At 38.6% G+C, this 21,183-nt stretch overlaps 1 protein-coding gene across 6 annotated transcripts in view; it reads right to left on the reverse strand.

The window, feature by feature from the left end:
* Positions 1–21,183, reverse strand: part of SHISAL1 (shisa like 1) — a gene marked incomplete at its 3' end in the record, with an annotated part of 79,617 nt that overhangs the window by 28,573 nt on the left and 29,861 nt on the right. For 5 of the 6 annotated variants that reach the window (XR_014316855.1, XM_082752744.1, XM_082752740.1 and 2 more), the window contains 3 exons: positions 16,743–16,841; positions 8,621–8,834; positions 2,184–2,489 (listed from right to left, as the gene is read on the reverse strand). Coding sequence is in view for 5 of the 6 variants with exons in the window: in XM_082752744.1 (XP_082608870.1) it covers positions 2,184–2,489; positions 8,621–8,834; positions 16,743–16,809 (587 nt within the window). Of the gene's footprint in view, positions 1–2,179; positions 2,490–8,620; positions 8,835–16,742; positions 16,842–21,183 lie in introns of those variants that run through there. The other variant, XM_082752743.1, reaches the window with a different exon arrangement.

The following is a 21,183-nucleotide window of genomic DNA, read 5'->3' on the forward strand; positions in this document are numbered from 1 at the left end:
ATGAGATTCAGGTATGCTTTTTCAGCTATGCATATAAAAAACTAACCTGGTTTTCATATTGCTTCTGTGTCTCATGCCACAAATGGTGTGCATTGGTGACATCTCACATTGAAGTTATTGCACTGTTGATATTTATACAGTCTTTTAAAACCAGACCAACAGACACGTAGATACACACAGCAAATTGTCTTTGGTACCAAATGAAAATTAACTTTATAATGGTTGATGCAGAAACAAAGATTTGTAATTTATTTGTACCATAGAGCAGAATCACAGAATGGCTTGAGTTGAAAGAGACCTTTAGAACCACTTAATTCCAATCTCCCTGCCATGGGCAGGGACACCTCCCACCAGACTAGGTTGCCCAAAGTCCCATCCAACCTTGCCTTCAACACCTCCAGGAATGGGGCATCCACAGATTCTCTGGGAAGTCTCTGCCAGTGCCTTGCCATTCTCTGAGTGGAGAATTTCTTCCTTAAACTAAATGTCCTGGTTTCAGGTAGGATAGAGTTATTTTTCCTGCTGGTAGCTGGCATGGTGCTGTGTTTTGGATTTAGGATGAGAATAATGTTGATAACACACTGATGCTTTAATTGTTGCAGAGCAGTGCTTACACCAAGCCAAGGACTTCAGCTTCTCACACTGTCCTGCCAGCGGGCAGGCTGGGAGTGCAGCGGGAGCTGGGAGGGGACAGACCCAGGAGAGCTGACCCAAACCGGCCAAAGGGGTATTCCATACCATCTGGCATCATGCTAAACAATATATAGGGGTGGCTAGCCGGGGTGGGGGGACCAGCTGCTTGGGGATAGGCTGGGCATCGGTCAGTGGGTGGTGAGCAATTGCACTGTGCATCACTTCTTTGTACTCATTATTAGTAGTATTACTATTATCACTATTATTATTATTTTCCTTTATTTTCTGTCCTAATAAACTGTCTCTATCTCAACCCACAGGCTTCATTTTCCTGATTCTCTCCCCCATCCCAGAGAGGGAGTGGGGAGGGTGAGCGAATGGCTGTGTGGTGCTTAGCTGCCAGCTGGGTTAAACCACAACATTAAACCTCCCCTCTTTTAGTTTAAAACCAATACCCCTTGTCCTATCAGTACATGCCCTTGTAAAAAGTCTGTCTTATAAGCTCCCTTTAAGCGGGCAAGAACCTTCTCTTCTCCAGGCTGAACATCCCCAACTCTCTCAGCCTTCTTCATAGGAGTGGTGATCTAGTCCTCTGGTGATCCTTGTTGCCCTCCTCTGGACCTCCTCTAATGGGTCTATGTCTTTCTTGTGCTGGGGGCCACAAAGCTGGATGCAGTATTTCTAGATGAGACCTCATGAGGGCAGAGTAGAAGGGCATAATCACCTCCCTTCACCTGCTGGCCACTCCTCTGCTGTTGCAGCCCAGGATACAGTTGGCCTTCAGGACTACAAGTGCACATTGCCAGCTTATGTCCAGTGTTTCATCCAACAGTACCCCCAGGTCCCTCTCCATAGGGCTGATCTCAATTCATTCATCCCGCAGTCTGTACTTACGGATTGTCCCAACCCAGATGCAGCACCTTCCAATTGGCCTTGATGAGCTTCATGAGGTTCATGTGTGCTCACTTCTCAAGTCTATCCAGGTCCTTCTAGATGGCATCCCTTACCCATATAGTGCCAACTGCACCACTCAGCTTGGTGTCATCTGCGAATGTGCTAAGAGTGTGCTCAGTCCCATTGTCTATGTCATTTATGAAGACGTCAAACACTACCAGTCCCAAGATGGACTCCTGAGGGACACCACTCGTCACTGGCATCCACCTGGACAGAGAGACCTTCACCACCACTCTCTGGGTGTGGCTATCCAGCCAATTCTTATCCACTGAACTGTCCACCCTTCAAATCACTTCTCTTCAATTTAGAGACAAGGATGTTGTCTAGGTGTAGTAAAACTCTTTACCACTGAAAAATGGCAGCACCTATTTCTCTGAGACAACAACATTAAAAGATAATTTAAAATACTCCAGAATAAGAAATCACTCCTAAGCAGTAATTATGTAAGACAATTCACAATATAAAGAACTATCTGCTAGGTTCTCAAATGGTGTCACTCAGCCTGAATTTGTAGAAACTTCCAAATGCAGATCATTGTTTAAACTACAAAACAAGAGAGTCAAAAAATACATCACAGAATGGCTTAACATACTTACCAGGCAGATGTACTCTGAAAAGACACCAGAGGTGGGCTTAAAGCATCTCCTTTTAAAGTATGTACTGTCTGTGACGTTTGAGGCTGTGGCTGAGGCTGATGCTGTGTCTGTACTTGGCTTGGATCCTGAGCAGGGTTAATCCATCGGCTCTGTCCTTGTGTCATCCACTTTCCCTGGATTCCCCACCGTGCCAGGTAAAGTTTGCAAATATCATAGTTCATTGAAGAGTAATATAAAAGGTCCAGTACCAGCAATATCACCACAAAAAAGCCATAGATCCACACCCCTAACAGTGCACTGTAGTTGCTGTGAAAATAACAAAGGCAAAACAAAACAAGTAATGTAATATGTATAGTGGTCATTATAGTAAAGGTTCTTTGTTCCACTAATTATGTAAAAATAATATACAGATGAATGATACCAAAATTTTGTTTTAACGAATGTCGTAAAATATTATCTATTATTTTAATCTGTCTAAATACTGCTGTATGCATGATATGGGAGGCTTTTAAAAATGAAGGCCCCCACCCTGCAAACATTTTTATTTCTCTCTCATCTGTGTACATATATATAAACGTGGTATGTGATTAACTTTGATGCTTTAAGTGAGCCCATTGATAAACAAATGTTTGATGGGTCTGATTCTAAGTTTTATTCCGCAAATTCTCTCTCAGAGAGCCACCCTTCTGGAAGCAACAGGGCATTTATATGAGTGAGGATTAACAATATGAAAATATGCTGTAATCATTGAACCCAAGGGTGCCTCTACTATTGAAACATTCACTGCTGACAAGCATTATAAACCCCTTGTCTTAAAAGCTGTTTAACATGTTTGGACTTGCTCTGAATTTTATGACTAATAATTACTGGTTGCAGAAGAGACTTTCAAGAGCAACTGCTAAAGATCTAAAGTTAAAAGCCTGCTAAAGTTAGCTCGTGCTCAGTTTAGGTAGGAAGAATATGGACAAAACTGTATTATATAATGCATTCAATAAGAAAGAAAATGCGTACTATGTTTGTACATTCATGTTGGTGTAGCTATAAGGTACTTATGGGTAAAGGCAGTGAAAATTATCAGCTGCCGGCATGGTGCATGGAGCTTTGTAGCTAAGACAGGTGAGTAAAGTTACTAGAGGGTAAAGAAAGGAAGAAAAGGTATAAGGGATCAACAGTACAGAGATCAAAAAGGGGAAAAATGCTAAAGCTACTGATGCAATATTCCTAAAAGAAAAAAAAAAAGATTACGAGTCATAAATGTAGTTTGAATTGGAAATTCTGTGAGTGGGGAAGAGGAGACCAGAACAGAGATGCGAAGAAACAAGTAAGAATGAAATTATTACGTGTGCAGAGAAAGAAGTCCGATCTAGACCTAAGAGCTTATGTGGAAATAATGTGTAGTAGAGACTATAAAAACAAGAGCAAGCAGAAGGGATACTAATAAAAAGTATCATTAGGAAGACAGTCTTGGGGGAAAATGACATCTAAGCATATCAACAGGCAGCCCCCATCTATTTGAACCTGAACTTACGTGAATACAACTGAACACATGTTCAACACTGCTCTTTCACAGACTTTGAGGGAACTGTTTTATCAGAACATTGATGAAAACTAAAGTGCTCCAAGAGGAAAAAAGCCTGAGAACACATATTATAGATATAAGCCAGAAAGATATATTGACAATTTCAAAATATGTTCCAACCCTTTTAAAACCTAAAACTTTTCAAGTCTCTGCTTCGAACTTTCACTTCCATTTAAACTTTTATACAGATCTTCCATTTTATAAACATAATCAGCATTTGAAGCAAGAGATCAGATAAGAAAACAGAATTTTAATTTGTGTTGCTGCCTGTCAGCAATTAATGAGACTGATTTTCCTCTCCAGTGAATGGTTCTTCCACTACACTGATATAAAATGCTTAGATTAAATGTGGTTCCATAGCAAACAACTGTGAGTAATGAGAGCTGTTAATGGGCCCTTTCTGTCTAACTTTATGAACATTCATTCTAGCCTAGGAGTTTTAAACTTTTCAGTAAGTTTCTAGGAGGATTAGAAGTAGACAAAATGTAGTGATTCTGAAAACTCTTAATTCAAGAGTCTTTGCCTCTGCTAAAGACCTGTACCTGCATGCCTAAATTCAAACAACAGTGGGTAGGCTTTTGACATGCATTGAAATCCTTGCAGTCCAAAGCACTTGGAACTGTAAGTGGGTTTGGTTAAGCTAGGCTTCTCAGTAGTGGTACTCTTCATTTTCAGTGGGTTTACTCCTACTGGGGTAAAATTCTCTATCTTCTGCTAATATAAATAAAAGTGAAGGCCAGAGAAGTCAGGAAGAAATCTGCTGTGACAAATCCTGTTCCTATTCATTACTAATACCAATGCATGTTAGGAATAGGTGTGCTGTATTTGATCCATAGTAAATATTGGAAAAAACGTTATTTTTTGTTTTTAGAGCAATTTGAGAGGCAGAAACATTTCTTTCAGTTACCTCAGAAGAATTCTTTTGTATTTTAGGCATCTACTTTTACCCAACAAACTTTGGCTAGTGAAAATTTGAGCTATTTTGAGAGTTCCAATTTAAATCTGTTCCTTCTAAATAACATCTGTCTCTCACTAGTACAAAAATGAAAGACTTCTTTATTTAAAATAACAGACAGTGGCACTACAGCACTGTCAAAGGTACCTTGTGAAAAATCACAAGCAAAATTGATAAGTAGTATGTTTTGTATACAAAGGGAAATGCCATACTTTGATATATTTTGTTTCTCAAAGTATTAAGATGGTAGAAAGTACTAATTTTGCTGATACTTACTAATCACATTAAAAATTAAAACTTCCCTACAAATTACGAAGATGCCTTAATTAGAAAATAAACAACCTTTCTTCTGTATCACTGAATAAAAGTAGGGCCAAAGATACAGCAAAGAACTGTGAATCAAAACACCTAGACATGCTCTCATGTCTTGTTAGACATTGGAACAGGCTGCCCAGGGAAGTGGTGGAGTCACCATCCCTGGAAGTCTTTAAAAGACGTTTAGATGTAGAGCTTAGGGATATGGTTTAGTGGGGACTGTTAGCGTTAGGTCAGAGGTTGGACTCGATGATCTTGAGGTCTCTTCCAACCTACAAATTCTGTGATTCTGTGATTCTGTGATTTCATTGAACTAAATAATTTAACAGTAAAAATTTCATCTTACAGACGATTTTTTCTGTACTTCTGTTCAGAAGTTTCATTTCAATTAAAAATGAAGTGTGAGTGGATTCCAAATCTGTCGGGATTCAAATTACTGGGGTTTGCTCCTTTGCTCGGACAATCAAATATAATAAGATTTTTTTGGTGTGGTTGTGTATCCTCCTCCCCTTCCCCAGCTGAAAAGTTTGGTTGGCCTTGCCTCCCAGTTCTCCTGCCCTCTCAGTCAGTCACTTTGGAGCTTCTCTTTAGGTTCAACACAATGCTTTGCAATGTAACGCTGAAAACTACTTCCACAGCCATGTTGCCCAGTCCTCTGCTGTTGCATGACCAACAATACAAAAGCAAAATCTGGAGTAGAGTTGCATGATAATTTTTTTCTAGCTTAGTGAGAGAGGGTAATTCATAGGTATGTCAGAAAAGCTCAGTGGCTCATTATTTCAAGATACTTCAGCTTTTACAAAAATACAATGTATATATGGTAGACACTTGATACAGAGCCTACTTGTGTAACGGTCAACCCTGGAAAACTTAGCGATAGCTCAGTGATATGGTTTAGTGGAGGACTTGTTAGTGTTAGGTCAGACATTGGACTAGGTGATCTTGGAGGTCTCTTCCAACCTAAATGATTCTGTGATTCTGTGAAAACAGGAATGAGAGATAAGGAAAAACATGGATGTGTTACAGACTGCCATAATGTATCAGATTAAGGATCAGATTAAGGATCCCTGCTGATACCCATCATATCTGCTGATACCCATCAGAACTTGCATAATAGAAAAACAGAGAGAATATGAATACAAGATTTAAGTAAATACTATTTTTAAGACAGATTAAGTAATTTATTAGATGGAAAAATACTTTCGATGGTAGAACTTTTTTTTTAGTCTGTTAGACATCATTGGTATTTCTGTATTTAATACTAAATGAATTGTTCACATTCAAAAATATTATAAATTGATTAGTTTGCATGATTGCAAAGATATAATAGCCCAGTATTCTGCAGTTACCAAAACAGGGGAATCTTTAGTTATGGTAATGGAAATAATGTAAATAAATCTGGCTACAGTTACACTGTATGACTGTAGAAGACGAATGTGTTTTTTCATCTGCACTGTGACAAAGAAGTTACCTGTGACTTCATTTTTTTTTTCCCATCAACTGTATGATAAAACAAGAGGTGTGTTTTGATGATCACAAGAATGGCTATGGAGAAAAATAAATCAAATAATGATATCGAATCACTCTTCCCTTACAACTATATACATTTTTTCAGTTCATTGCTATTCCCATATCCTAAATTATTCTCCCCAGCCACAGTGCAACCACAGCCACAGTTCTACTAGAAGCTTTTTTCAGTGGTGTGTGAAATTAGATCTAAATAAATAGCTGACTTTCTAACAGTAAAGTGAACCCTAGATGTATTAGAATCCAGATGAAGTTAAATTATTTTACATGTTAAATAAAGTCAGAGTGTATTAAGATGCTCATTACAATGGTCTTAATGTAGGCATCTAGGCTTCACATTTTTTGGCCCCTCCACAGCATGTTAACATTATTAGGAAGTCTTCCACCAATCTCAGTGAGCTCAGGATGATGATCTCTCTCTCCCTCTCACTACATTGGAGGAGTTTTAAATAGAAAGTTAGCTTCCCTTCATTTTTCTGGCCCTGATGGAATTATCAGAGGTAATATTTCAGGAACTTACACAAGGGGAATACTGGTTCCACTCTGGCACTTCTCTAAATTACATCTCCAAAAGCTTTTTATTGTATTTAACATGTTTTCCCCTATCTTCACAAAAGATCAGCATGTAGCTAATGTCCACAGGAAATTCTGGACTGAAGACATATGTGGAAATAAATCTGAAGGTGGCTCTCAACACTGACTTTTGACAATAAAGACATATACATAAGTAGTTTTCTCTTTCACTTGAGATGACTTACAAAAAATGATAGCTTGATTATAACTAAAATAACACACGCATTAGGCTCTAAGTACTTAAATTAAAATTAGATACTGTAATCCATAGAATACCAAATAGCCTTCTTTCCCATTGATGAACTGCTCACACACAATAGCCCTATAATATGAACAGCTCTACTTGTTTACTTTTGTGGGTGCAGGTGCATGTCTGTACATGTACACAAGTGAGTGGGCACACAAACAGAGAAGGCAGGTAGCAGAGAAAGGTAGTACACGCCAGGGGATATTTTGCAGTCCTAACTCTTTTATACTACACATGATACAGGCTTCTTTATACTACGTGATTGCCACTAACACCTGTGAAATTAGAGTGTGTGATTTTTACATCTATACAAGATTCAAACTTTGCTAGGCAGAACTGTATGAAAGGTGGTTGTTAAGGAAGACAACAGTTTGCTGACACTGAGCTGGGCTGCTGCTGGCTGCAGCTGCACACAGTGAGCTGAAGAGCCAACATCAGTATTCCAGCACCATAATCTCCTAGCAGACTTGCACCTTGTTTCATATGAATGAATGACAACACACTGACCAAGTTTGGCTCCAGAGAAGAAAACACTGAAATCCCTGTAGTAATCAAAAAAATCAATAGACTGGAATTCCTGTTGTTTTTAATCCACCCCTTTCTTGCCCTTGGGGGGGCTGGATACAAGAATAAGCTGACAGGGGAAGGCAGAAAGATCAGAACTTGACCCTGGGGTTTTACAGGGAATTCCATCAGCTGGAATTTGCCCTCTGAATCAAAAGAAATAACAGTGGATTAGTGTGGCCTGAATATCAAGTAAGAAATAGGATACAGATCACAAGTGAATATTTAGCCATTATAAATAGGTAATCAGTAACAAACATCTGCTTGCTACATATTAGTTCCTTAGGACAAAAATCAGTGATATTTAACTTGGAGGATAGGTCTCAGAACAACATGGAAGTATCTCACGTAACAGGCAGGAAGACCACATGGTTACAGTTTGGATAAGACTGAGGTTGGGGAGAGACACTTCATGTGTAACTTTTGTATGTAACTCTCTATTTCTTACATTTAAATGCAACTTTTACATACATACTGTCCTAGCAATGTTTATGGGAAGTGTCAAAACAACAATAGCAAAGCTAAATATCCTTTTCTTTTAGGTGTTCTGTAAGCAAGTTTCTGTGTGTATGTAATTATTCTAATTGCTTCCATCATTAAGTACACCTCAGATTACGTTACTAGACCATGAACAGTTTAGTGAAGAGCACTTTAAAAACTCATGTACTCATACTTACTTATGCATATATCCATCTGCATTCCCTGTTAAGTTCATCTGCATAACAGTCTGAAATTCTGTCTCATTGCAGCAGTATTTAAATACTGTGTTGTTATGGTGACAGCAAAAGATGTAAGATTTATTGTCAGAAAGACGGGGGCAGTGAAAACCGAAGTGGTAGCGACCTTTGTAGTCTGTATATGGCTCACAGACCCGAAAATGTGCAGACAATACTGTAAAACAAAGAAAAATATTGGCTTTGTAAGTTACTTGTGTTTTATGTATGCAATAAACTGTAATTTTTCATTGGTTAAGCTTAAATATTTTTCTTTGATTTCTGAAAAATGTTAACACTTCAGAACTTTCAACTTCATAACATTTAACACTAAAACATTTAGCATGGTTTTTGACTGTTATCATTGCTGTCGTTCTGATTATTATTTCTTTTAAGGGATGAGAAGAAATACCCTTCATGCAAGAAACCCAAAATTATTCAGGGAAACATTTTCATACTGCACACACTAAATATACAGATAACCACAAAGACTTAACAATGTTCATGTTTGATTTTCCTGTGATGACTTCATAAAAACAAAAAGCCTATATAAAAACTACAATAAAAGTTTGATGACACTTGATTTACAGTCACAGTTACTGACAAAAAATTGCTTTTCCACTGTAAAGGTAATTCTTTGATAAGGATTATTTTGCCATAAATAGTAAGTACAAAACAGTATAACAGATCTGAACGACTCTGAATTTGCAATGATATAGAACTAATAGAAATATTGCTACTCCTGGAAGTTCTTACAGGTCTTCTTTATTGAATTTTCATGTGAAGTGTTTATTACATCTCTGAGAACATTTTTTTCTGAAGAATGTCACAATGATTTCACCATCATTTTCCCTGAAAATAAATAAACAAATAAATAGAAATGTTCTCCCATACATATCCTTAGAATGCAGACTCAAGGCTGCTTGCTGCATGGTGCCTGGCACACCACAGTTACATCTTTGTGGTAAGATTGCTGGGGACCTAATGGTTATAAACAGCTCTGAACTAGAAGCTTTGCAAGCATCTCAGTTTTCCAGAGCTAATCAAGCATGCAGAGGAGCAGCACAGCAATCCCTTCCAGCATGGGCCTTAACCACCTGCACGTGACTTCCTGGTACATCTGAAAAGGCTTGCAAAAGAAAAGCCTATGGCCAATATTTGGCTCCACACACTGCCAACATTTTAACTGATTTATAGGTTTTTTGTTGTGGTAGGCCCTGTGGCATATGAATCAACCTCTGTAAGTTCCTCTCTCTACTTGCCTCTATCTCTATGGATTGTAGACCCTGCAGAAGCTATCCTCCTTTCTCATACCTCAGCTTCATTCCTAAAATTAGTTGAGATGAACCTAAGCTCTAATATAAGGTAAGCATAGTATATATATATAAGCACAAAAGTAACAGAAGTAAGTAATTTCAGCTGATTGGTAGGATAATGCATCCATTGTTCATGTTATAGATACATATACATCCATATGCATGCCTGTCACCATTACTTTAACAACTTTGTTCCAAATCCAATGACACTATAACCTGTAAATATTTTTTTTTCTTTAGACCTAGGTGAGCCTCTGTAGCTCTAACAACAAATATGCATGATCAAATTCTGTTGCAACATCCACAAAGCAGGTAATTGCATGAACATGTATTTGTTTGAACATATACTAACTTCCCTGTCTACTCCCCCTTTAATTAACACAACAATGATGTAAGTGTTCCAGGATTGATTAAGTTTAGAAAAATCACCATGGCTGAAGTTGTAACAAAGACCACCTGGTCCAACCCCTGCTCTAGCAGGGTCACCCAGAACAGGTTGCCCAGGACTATGTCTTGGTGGCTTCTAAAGATTTCCAAGGAGAAGACTCCACAACCTCTCTGGGTAACCTGTGCCAGTGCTCCCTCACCTGCCCAGCACAGAAGGGTTCCTGATGTTCAGAGGGAACCTCCTGTCTGCCAGTTTGTGCTCACTGCCTCTTGTCCTGGCACTGGGCACAAAGCCTGGCTTTGTCTTCTTTGTATTTCCCATTCAGGTATTTACAGACATTAAAATTCCCATCTGAGCCTTCAGTTCTCTGTACTAAACAACTCCAGCTTTCTCATCCTTTCCTCATATAAGAGAGGCTCCAGTTATTTCATCTTAATGACCTTTTGTTGGATTCTGTCCAGCATGTCTAATTCTCTTGTACCGGGGAGGCCAGAGCTGGACACAGTGTGGTCTCACCAGTGCTGAGGAGAGGGGAAGGATCTCCTCCCTTGACCCACTGGCAATACTTTACCTAATGCCAGATACCATTACCTTCTTTGTGGCAAATGCACACTGCTGGCTCACATCCAACTTGGTATCTACCAGGATACCCAGGTCCTTTTCTGCTAAGATGCTCTCCAGCTGGGCAGCCCCAGCATGTACATGTACATGGGGTTGTCCCTCCTTAGGGACAAGACTTTGCAAACTGCATGAGGTTCCTGTCAGCCCATTTCTCCAGTCTGTCCAGGTCCCTCTGGATGGCAGCAACATGATCTCTGGCCTATCAGCCACTCCTTCCACATCTATATTATCAATGAACTTGGTAAGGGTGCACTCTGTTCCATCATCATATTAGTTTTATCTATTTATTTATTTATTTGAAAACATGAGACGTGGCAGGAAAGAAATTCATAAACCAAACAGAGCTTTTAGCTAATTATTTGTTTCCTAAAAAGAATGGGAGCTTCATGCAGTTCCTTAAATACAGGACTCCAGTGCCAGCTAAGATTTCCCTAGCCTGTCTCCAGCTTTCAGTGGAGGAGGTAGATGTCTCTCATAGGTCCAGTGCACACATGGATGACCTAGGGCAAGCCAAATGGTATTAAATGAACATGGTTAAGCATTTGTAAAGGGCCCTAGGTGTTTGGTACCAGCTTGCAAGGGTGCATTACATGCACATTGCATATATACATTGCGTATAGTAGTATTAGTCATTATTCCTAGTTTATAAAAAAAAGAAAAAAAAGGAAGTTGACCCATTTCTAGTAGTCATACAAAGTGGCATATCAAGGTAATGCCTGCCTAGTGTTTTACTGTAAGTCTCTTCAAAATCAGGTTCTAAGTCATATTATTATTGTGCCTAATAAATTTGAGTGAAGTGGTAGCCTTCATAACGTAGCATTACACTTCAGTAGTGATGTTTATTCACAGCATTTTTATTTTCAGTATTGAACAGGACAGCACCCATCTAATCCTTCTCTGATAAATGGCTAGCTTCAGATGCTTCAAAGGAAGATACATGTGCCTTATTTAAAAAGCTATGCAAAAAAAATGTAGTAAGACACATACACTTATCTCATTATACATGTTTTTCACTTGTATATTTTATTTATAGATATCTAAATTGTAATATATATATATAATAACAAATGCAGGTATAATTATTTTTGTTATAATGCCTTTTAAGGCTTAAGATATATTAACTTATTTTTCTGTTAAAAATGTTGTATTGTTACAACTGATTACATGTTAGTAATTTTTGAAGTGTTTAGTATAGATTGTTGTTTCAAGTTTTGGACATTTTAAAGAAAAATGCCAGAACTGGCTTTGAAAATAAAAGGATATTAAAAATACCATTTTTCATACGTTTTATGTTGTTAGAATTGAAACTTGTTCTTTATGTTTCACAAGCAATCGAATACTTCCATGCTTCTGAAATTATTCTGTGCTGTGACAGAAACTGAATAGTGACAATGCATTAGAAGACTATAGAACTTTGAGAGGCTTAAATTACTCCTCACTGAAAAGCAGTTTATTTATCCACATATGTGAAATATTCCCTGATCCCTAGAGAGGTTCTTAGTACATTTTAAAAGGAAAATTAAACCCAAACTTCTTTGGTGATCAAAACTCGGGGAAGGGTAACTATAGAAAGGGGGGAGAATGGAAAATAACATCAGGCCAGATCATGAGTTATGCCTCTAATAAAATGTATTCCAAAGCAAACCCCTAATAGTAAAATGTGTATCAGCGATTAAAATAAATAGACAAGAAAAAGCATAAAGTTATGTATTAATTCAGTCACTGTGTTAAACCCAGTATGTAGCTAATCACCACAAAGCCACTCAGTAACTCCTTCCCCCAGGGAAATGCTGGAGAGGATCTGAAGGGCAAAGCAAAACAACTTGTGGTTCAAGATAAAGGAAGTTTAATAAGTGAAGAAGGAAGAAAAAAATAGGTGACGTGAAAGCAATCACTAACCACTAGCAGACCGATGCCTAAGCAGTCCCCAGGCAATGGTAATTTTCAAAAAAACTCTCGTCCCAGTTTTATGGCTGGGCACAACATTATCTGCTCTGGAGTATCACTTTGGTCAGTTGGGTTCAGGGGCATCAGCCATATGTCCCTGCAGCCTCCTTGCTGGTGAGAGGGACGGGAGCAGTGAGAATCAGAGAAGGCCTTGATAGCGCCCAGAAACAGCTATGACGCTGGTGTGTTACTGATGCTGTTTGGTCACCAGTCTATAGCAAGGCATCACGGGGGCTGTTGTGAAGAAAATTAATCCCATGCCAACCAAATCCAGTACACAGTGAAAAACCTTTATCAATTTATTACAATCTGTGTAATTTCAGTTGCTGTCTTTATTGGATCTCCGATTTCCTGATAAAACAAAGTACAATGTTTTACAAAGTATTCTTCTGGAAAATACATGTAACTTAAATCCTGAGCATGAAAGAGCTTTAACTCTGCTGAAATTAGGATAAAACTGGGACAACTGAAAGGTTTTAAGCTGTCTGTTGCAAAGATTGCAGCTGTTACTGAAGTGGAATTGCTTGTGCAAATTCTCGTCCTATTTCTGAAATGTATTATTGAACAGGTTAGTGATATAGATGCTCTTATCTCTGTTCCTACTAATTGATGGATAATGGTCATGCTTCAAACGACTGATTTGAGCTCATCTTAAAATGTATCTACCATAAAAAGTAAACAACCAGTGTACATCAAGTTACTACTTCACTACTTGTTAACAGTTAATCTGTGTAATGTTGATTAATTTTTTAATTTAGCTACCAAATTTGTAAAGTACCAGGTTTTGAGAATGGTTGATCTTTATAAGCTTTCTGTATGAATCTATACAAATATTCATATATATATATATGTTATTTAGCACAATGACAATCATTTGAAAGCCTCAGACAATTTTGATATACAGACATTAATTTTTTACTTGAAAGGATAATTACTGTAATGTGCAAATAATCCCTCACCTTTTGCTTTGCTGCCATCCCTGATTTTATAAATGTGTTTCAATCTATTACATGAGTTTAAGCATCAACATTCCTGCAAAATAAATCTAGGAGATAAAGAAGCCTGAAAGAATATTCTTATGGTATGACTGCATGCCAGTCCTCCCTTTATTAGGCAGTCCCTATCAGATTAGTACAATTAATGTGTCCACAAATCCTAAAATTGTGTGCATTGTGATCTTGATAACATTGAAAAAACATTAGTCTGAAGTTTCGGTATTCCCAATTTGATTTTATACTCCTTTCCTCCCTGCACAAAGCCGCAGCCTACCTACTCCAAACTAAACCCTTCCTTTTCAGAGTTATTTCTCCTTGCTCTGAGAGCTTTTTGCCCACATTGGGCAACTGCATCTCCTTCCTAGCCACATAGCTAAAGCTGCCAAACTTTATCCTCATTCTGAGTCACCACCTTAATACCTAACCTAAGTTTGTTCCACTGCCATTGCTTCTCTCCTTTTCTGACAAAAAGACTGGGTGCTGAGAACAGCTCATCTGAGAGCTTGCCTGTCACTTGTGCCTATATTTTCCTTCCATTGACAGTTACATTTCCAATTCTTAACTGCAGTTTTAAGCCATGCAGAGAACTTCAGTATTAAGATTGCACAACTTAATATATCAGACTTGGAAGTAAAGAATGATCTTACAGACAGAAGTTTGTAAATCTAGGGAACTCCAAAGGGCTTTTGCATTTAGATTTTGATTTCCGCTCAGTTTAAGAATGATGTACATAACATTCCAGTGAGAGTAGTAGCCTATTTTTCCTGTCATTGTCACTGCATGAAGCCAATAGTTGTCCTTTGTGGAAGCTGATCTATGGTGGACAAAAATGTACATTCAATAAATAATAAATTTCATCTATGCCCTGTAAAATGCCAGTTAGCAACAGCCTAAGTGCACTCCTACAGATGTCAGTAGCAAAACTCCACAAGAAGTAAAGTTAGGCTGGCACCAAAGGCTTGTGATGATTCCAAATGAAGCCTACTTGCTCTACTCTACTTGATAATAATCAGTGTTAGGTAATAAAATACTAATAACCAAGAAGCAAAAAGGTAAGGTACATTTACAAATACAATAGTTTATGATGTTAGTAGATAAATTACATAAGAAGTAAAAGCTATTCACAATTAGTTTCAAATAAAACGTTTTACTTCAGAGGCAGTACATTTCTTTTCCTAAAAGAAAAACATGTCAAAACCCTGGCTTTATGTTTGGGTTTGAGGGAGTAAGTGTACATATATCAGTGGCTGACTGGTACTATTTGCACTCTTAATGTGATTCCCAGTCAGCTGGAACAAAGCCATTTATATAATATTGAGGAAAATGATTGGAGAAGTAGGATTTGAGGAAGTCCCAGTAGAAGTTCCCTAAAATGAGTGGTAAAAGTATGGAAACAATAAAAAGCAGCAGAAGAGACTGGAGCATCTGGAACAGTTTTGTGATGTTTGATCAGTGGTATACAATCACTGAAGTCTTCTTGAATAACTGGCTTCCTTTATATATCAGCGAAATAGCTTTCTGAAATGACTTTAAACTGGAAAATGACAAAGAGGTTGCTATAACCCCCTATGCCTGACTCTAGCACATAGGAATAGGTTACTTAGATAACTAGGGATGCAGTGCCATACATAGGGATATCAGTGAGAGGACTTCACAGGAAATGGCTAGAGAATAAACTGTCATTAGTAAGAATCAGCTTGAACACTTGCAAACAAGCATTGAGACTGTAGGAAATAAAATGCATGATTCAACTAATTGATGAGGACATTACACTGGATATTATAGGCATTACATAGATACAGTACTGTAACAACTTTTACTGGAGCACAAAGATACTTTAAGATATATAATACCTGGTGAAGTTTTAAGTATGGTGATTATGGATGTGTACTACAAGGGAGTATGAATCAATTATGACGAAAATCTCCTTTTGAATTAAAAAGCAGTTCAAGAATGGAGGGTAAAAGAGGTTGTATGTACTCAGAGTTTGAAATACCTAGAACCAAATATATTTGGACTGTAAATATCCTTCTCCCCCCTTCCCCCTCTTTTTTTGTAAATCATCCTTCACTACAAAAAACTTTAATGCTATAGATAACTCCTGAAGAACAAATGCAACTAGTAATCATAGCACTCAACTAATTCTCAGTCTAACAGTTGACAGATTTCTGCACAAAACATCTCTGTGTGCTAGTAGCAAACATCTAGGGCAGATCTAACAAACACCTAGAGAAAAAAACACATGCATACTCCCTGGAACAGTCAATTCTTCAGATTCAGAAAAATAACACAATACTTGCATACTGCAATGCCATGCACTTTTATTTAAGAATGTATGTATTTAAAATAAATAACATCATATCTAATTTACACTGATCTCAAACATAGCTTACATTCCATATTCGATGCTTCACATGCTCATATAGTTTTGTGTACACTTATAAAAATCTGTAACCCAACTTACTCTTTTTCTAAGAAATGGTCATTTAGCAAAATGGTTGGATATTATGCTGGTGCAGAGCTTGCTTTTTTTCTTTTAGATGAGCTGAAAAACTAGCATATCTAAACAGTAGTTTTGTTTCTTTTAAATTTTCAGTCTGCTTTACCATGTCTGTGCCCACCACCTTTGATTTCTTGAACTAAATTTTCAGTTACATTTCAAATTTCAGCTTTAGTTATTAAATGCAAAGATGGCTTTATGCTATTCAATTAACAATTCATTTGATCTTTTTTTTTTGTAGGAATTTAGTATTAAACTGAAATTAATTTTTCCCTGTGACATATATCAGTGAAAGAAAAATTCAAGGTACAAAGGTTACCTGCTGACAAGAGCAATGAAAGCAGAACCATTAGCACATTCAAGGACTGTTGACCACAACTTGTCATCGTTGGCTTTCATTGGTCCATTACAGAATCACCTGTTTGACAAGATGCAACAATATGGTTAAGTGTCTGTTTCATCTCATTTTCATTTGTTCAAGCATGTGCTTCCCCACAAAGCTTTGTGAACTGAGACTGTTTCATACAATAAGAAAAAAAAAAAATCATGTCTTTCTGGACCGGGTTTTAGAAGAGAAATAAATTATTGTTTCTATGATTCCTTTCTCATTTCACCCTGAATGTATACAGCTATTTATATACTTTTCATTAACCCAGGGTAAAGATAAATTTAATTTAAATTAAGTCTTTATTGGATATTCACACTTCCCTTGTAATCTAAGTTCAGCACGATTGTGCTTATTTTATTATTTCATGAATGGGCTGTTGTATTTTGCCTTTAAGAACTAGAAGGATATAAACAGTATAAAAGTAAATTGTCTGCTTTGAAAGTCAATCTGTTTACCCCATTAGAGGGTGCAGTCATTCAGAAAGTGGGTTAAGCAACTAAGATGGTTGGAAACATTTCAAAAAATGTCTTTTCATGACAATCAAAGCATTTCATGGGATTATTCTTATTTCTTGTTTTCCTGGAAATGAGAGCGAGATGTGATGCAATTTGGCTGGCAGTTGTTCATAAAAAGGCTCTCCTAGTCCTTTTGTAAAACAGCCCCACAACTGGTGGAATCCACACATCTTACATCCATCTTGATTAAACATCACCAGCTCTAGATCATGTAGCTATGGTGGAGGTTGTGTCCCAGTGCAAACATCATTATCAACACCAGTAGGAACATCTGGTACCCTATCCTCTTATCATTGCTAATGAAGACTAACTCTGGTCTTCAGCATCCTGAACTCACATGGACATTGGAGAATAATGAAGAAATAATTTGTTGATCTGTACAAGACTAGGAGCTCAGGCTATAAACCAGAGAGATGAGGTGATACTGATGAAGGTTGGTGGGACACATCAAATACTTGGGTGTTTGTACTTCCCCCCCCCCCAAAAAAAATTAAAAAAAAATAAGGTGTTTATAAAGGCACAGCTTGGAAAAATTAGAGGAAAATGGCAATTTCTGCCAAAAATTAAATTGTTTTTGACATCTCAAGAGAAACATGACACCAAATGCTTATGAAATCAGTACTGTATAACAGATAAATACAATGTAGTTTACTAACTGATGCCTACTATAGGCTATGGTAGCAAATTAAATACTGAGGCAACTGCACCCGCATTTTAAAAAAGGGAGAAAATATTAGCACTATTATCATAAATAACTGCATTCTGAGTAACATTCTGAGTAACATTTTTTGGCATGGGGAGGGAGACAGTGCTATTTACAAAGTGTTTAGGGACAATAGATTTCTCAGGAATAAAAAAATACATGTTAAGCACAAGTAAATTCTGTAAGAAAGCAGATGAAGAGAACAAATCACAAACCTAAAAATCAGTGCTAACTTCTGTACAAGAAGTCATGATAGATTACACTGTAATCTGCAAGTGCAACTAAAGTCCAAACCACTATAATGCTTGTAGCTTTAAAATAAATCAATTGGTCAAAGGGGAAAACTATTGGAGGTCATAACACTATGAAGGGAAAAAATGGGACAGAAAATTATGTATGCTAATTAGGAGCATATTAAGAATACTTCTATATACATCAACTCTGTTTGAAAAAGCCATCACCTTTTTCCAAAGGAATATCACATCAATTAAAATATCAAGCAGATTTAAAGGTAGAATTTCATTAAAAAAAGAGTAACACAGAGTATAAGACAAAGGTTAAGAATGTGGAAGTTTAATCAAGCAAAACAGATTAAAAGAACAAGTTATTACCCATATTGTAAGGAATAAAGAGAATAAGATTTTTTTCCTGTGTAAACCAAAGCTGCAAGAATTCCAGTAGTGATTCATTACAAGAAGAAAATCTTGGCTTTAGTAACAGTTAATTAAAAAGAGATCAATAAGCACTTATGTCGTGTATCTGGGGAGACACAATGTTTGGTATAGCTGAGACTACTAGATAATTCCATACAAAGGAATAATTTTAAATCTGCAATTCTGTGTAATCTGTATCCAGTTATTTCAGAAGAGATGGCTGGGGAGCATATATATCCTTTTCTTGTTACTTTTGTTGGTAAGCTATGGTGGCTTTCAGAGGAGATAAAGAAACCTAATGACATTTTAAGCAGTAAATTGGATAATCCAGGTAATTTTAAGCTTGTGAGAATGATAAGGAGAAAGTTAATAGAATGGTTAATATAGAACCCAATTAATAACTAGTTAAAGAGAGTAATATATGCATATCACAGTAGGCTAATGGAAAGTAAATTGTATGTTTCAGTATTGATGTTGATGAAGGTTGCCTAATAAAGAGAGTAATAACATCATCGATTTCTGTAAAATAGTTTATGAAGTATCACAGAATCACAGAATTTGTAGGTTGGAAGAGACCTCAAGATCATCGAGTCCAACCTCTGACCTAACGCCAACAGTCCCCACTAAACCATATCCCTAAGCTCTACATCTAAACGTCTTTTGAAGACTTCCAGGGATGGTGACCCTACCACTTCCCTGGGCAGCCTGTTCCAATGTCTAACAACCCTTTCGGTAAAGAAGTTCTTCCTAACATCTAACCTAAAACTCCCCTGGCGCAACTTTAGCCCATTCCCCCTCGTCCTGTCACCAGGCACGTGGGAGAACAGGCCAACCCCCACCTCACTACAGCCTCCTTTAAGGTATCTGTAAAGAGCAATAAGGTCGCCCCTGAGCCTCCTCTTCTCCAGGCTGAACAAGCCCAGCTCCCTCAACCGCTCCTCGTAGGAACTTGTTCTCCAGGCCCCTCAGCAGCTTCGTCGCCCTTCTCTGGACCCGCTCAAGCACATTGACGTCCTTCTTGTAGCGAGGGGTCCAAAACTGAACACAGTACTCGAGGTGCGGCCTCACCAGAGCCGAGTACAGGGGGATGATCACCTCCCTAGCCCTGCTGGTCACACTGTTTCTGATACAAGCCAGGATGCTGTTGGCCTTCTTGGCCACCTGAGCACACTGCTGGCTCATTTTCAGCCGACTATCAACCATCACTCCCAGGTCCTTCTCTGCCTGGCAGCTCTCCAACCACTCCTCTCCCAGTCTGTAGCTCTGCTTGGGGTTGTTGTGCCCCAGGTGCAGGACCCGGCACTTGGCCTTGTTGAACTTCATGCAGTTGACCTCAGCCCATCGGTGCAGCCTATCCAGATCCTCCTGCAGAGCTTTCCTACCCTCGAGCAGATCGACACACGCGCATAGCTTGGTGTCATCTGCAAACTTACTGAGGGTGCACTCAATGCCCTCGTCCAGATCATCGATGAAGATATTAAAGAGGACCGGCCCCAGCACCGAGCCCTGGGGAATGCCACTAGTTACTGGCCTCCAACTGGACTTGACTCCATTTACCACGACTCTTTGGGCCTGGCTATCCAGCCAGTTTCTAACCCAACAAAGCGTACTCCAGTCCAAGTCAAGAGCAGCCAGTTTCTTGAGGAGAATGCTGTGGGAGACGGTGTCAAAAGCTTTGCTGAAGTCAAGGTAGACCACATCCACAGCCTTTCCCTCATCCACCCAGCGTGTCACTTTGTCATAGAAGGAGATCAGGTTCGTCAAGCAGGATCTGCCTTTCATAAACCCATGCTGACTGGGCCTGATCGCCTGCTTGCCCTGCAAGTGCTGCGTGATGACTCTCAAGAGGATCTGCTCCATGAGCTTCCCTGGCACTGAGGTCAAACTGACAGGCCTGTAGTTTCTCGGGTCTGCCCTCTGGCCCTTCTTGTAGATGGGCATCACGTTTGCTAGCCGCCAGTCAACTGGGACCTCCCCCGATAGCCAGGACTACTGATAAATGATGGATAGTGGCTTGGCCAGCTCCTCTGCCAGTTCTCTCAGTACCCTTGGGTGGATCACATCCGGCCCCATCGACTTGTGCACATCTAAGTGCCGTAGCAGGTCACCAACCACTTCTTCGTGGATAGTGAGGGCCACATCCTGCTCCCCATCCCCTTCCACCAGCTCAGGGTACTGGGTATCCAGAGAACAACTGGTATTGCCGCTAAAGACTGAGGCAAAGAAGGCATTGAGCACCTCCGCCTTTTCCTCATCTCTTGTAACTAAGTTTCCCCCCGCATCCAGTAAAGAATGGAGATTCTCCTTAGTCCTCCTTTTTATGTTGATGTATTTATAAAAACGTTTTTTGTTATCTTTAACGGCAGTAGCCAGATTGAGCTCCAGATGAGCTTCGGCCTTTCTAATTTTGTCCCTGCACAGCCTCGCTACATCCTTATAGTCCTCCCTAGTGGCCTGCCCACTTTTCCAAAGATTATAAACCCTCTTTTTCCTCCTAAGAT

Source organism: Aythya marila (genome assembly GCF_965140915.1).
Source record: "Aythya marila genome assembly, chromosome: 1".
In the NCBI taxonomy this organism is placed as follows: domain Eukaryota; kingdom Metazoa; phylum Chordata; class Aves; order Anseriformes; family Anatidae; genus Aythya; species Aythya marila.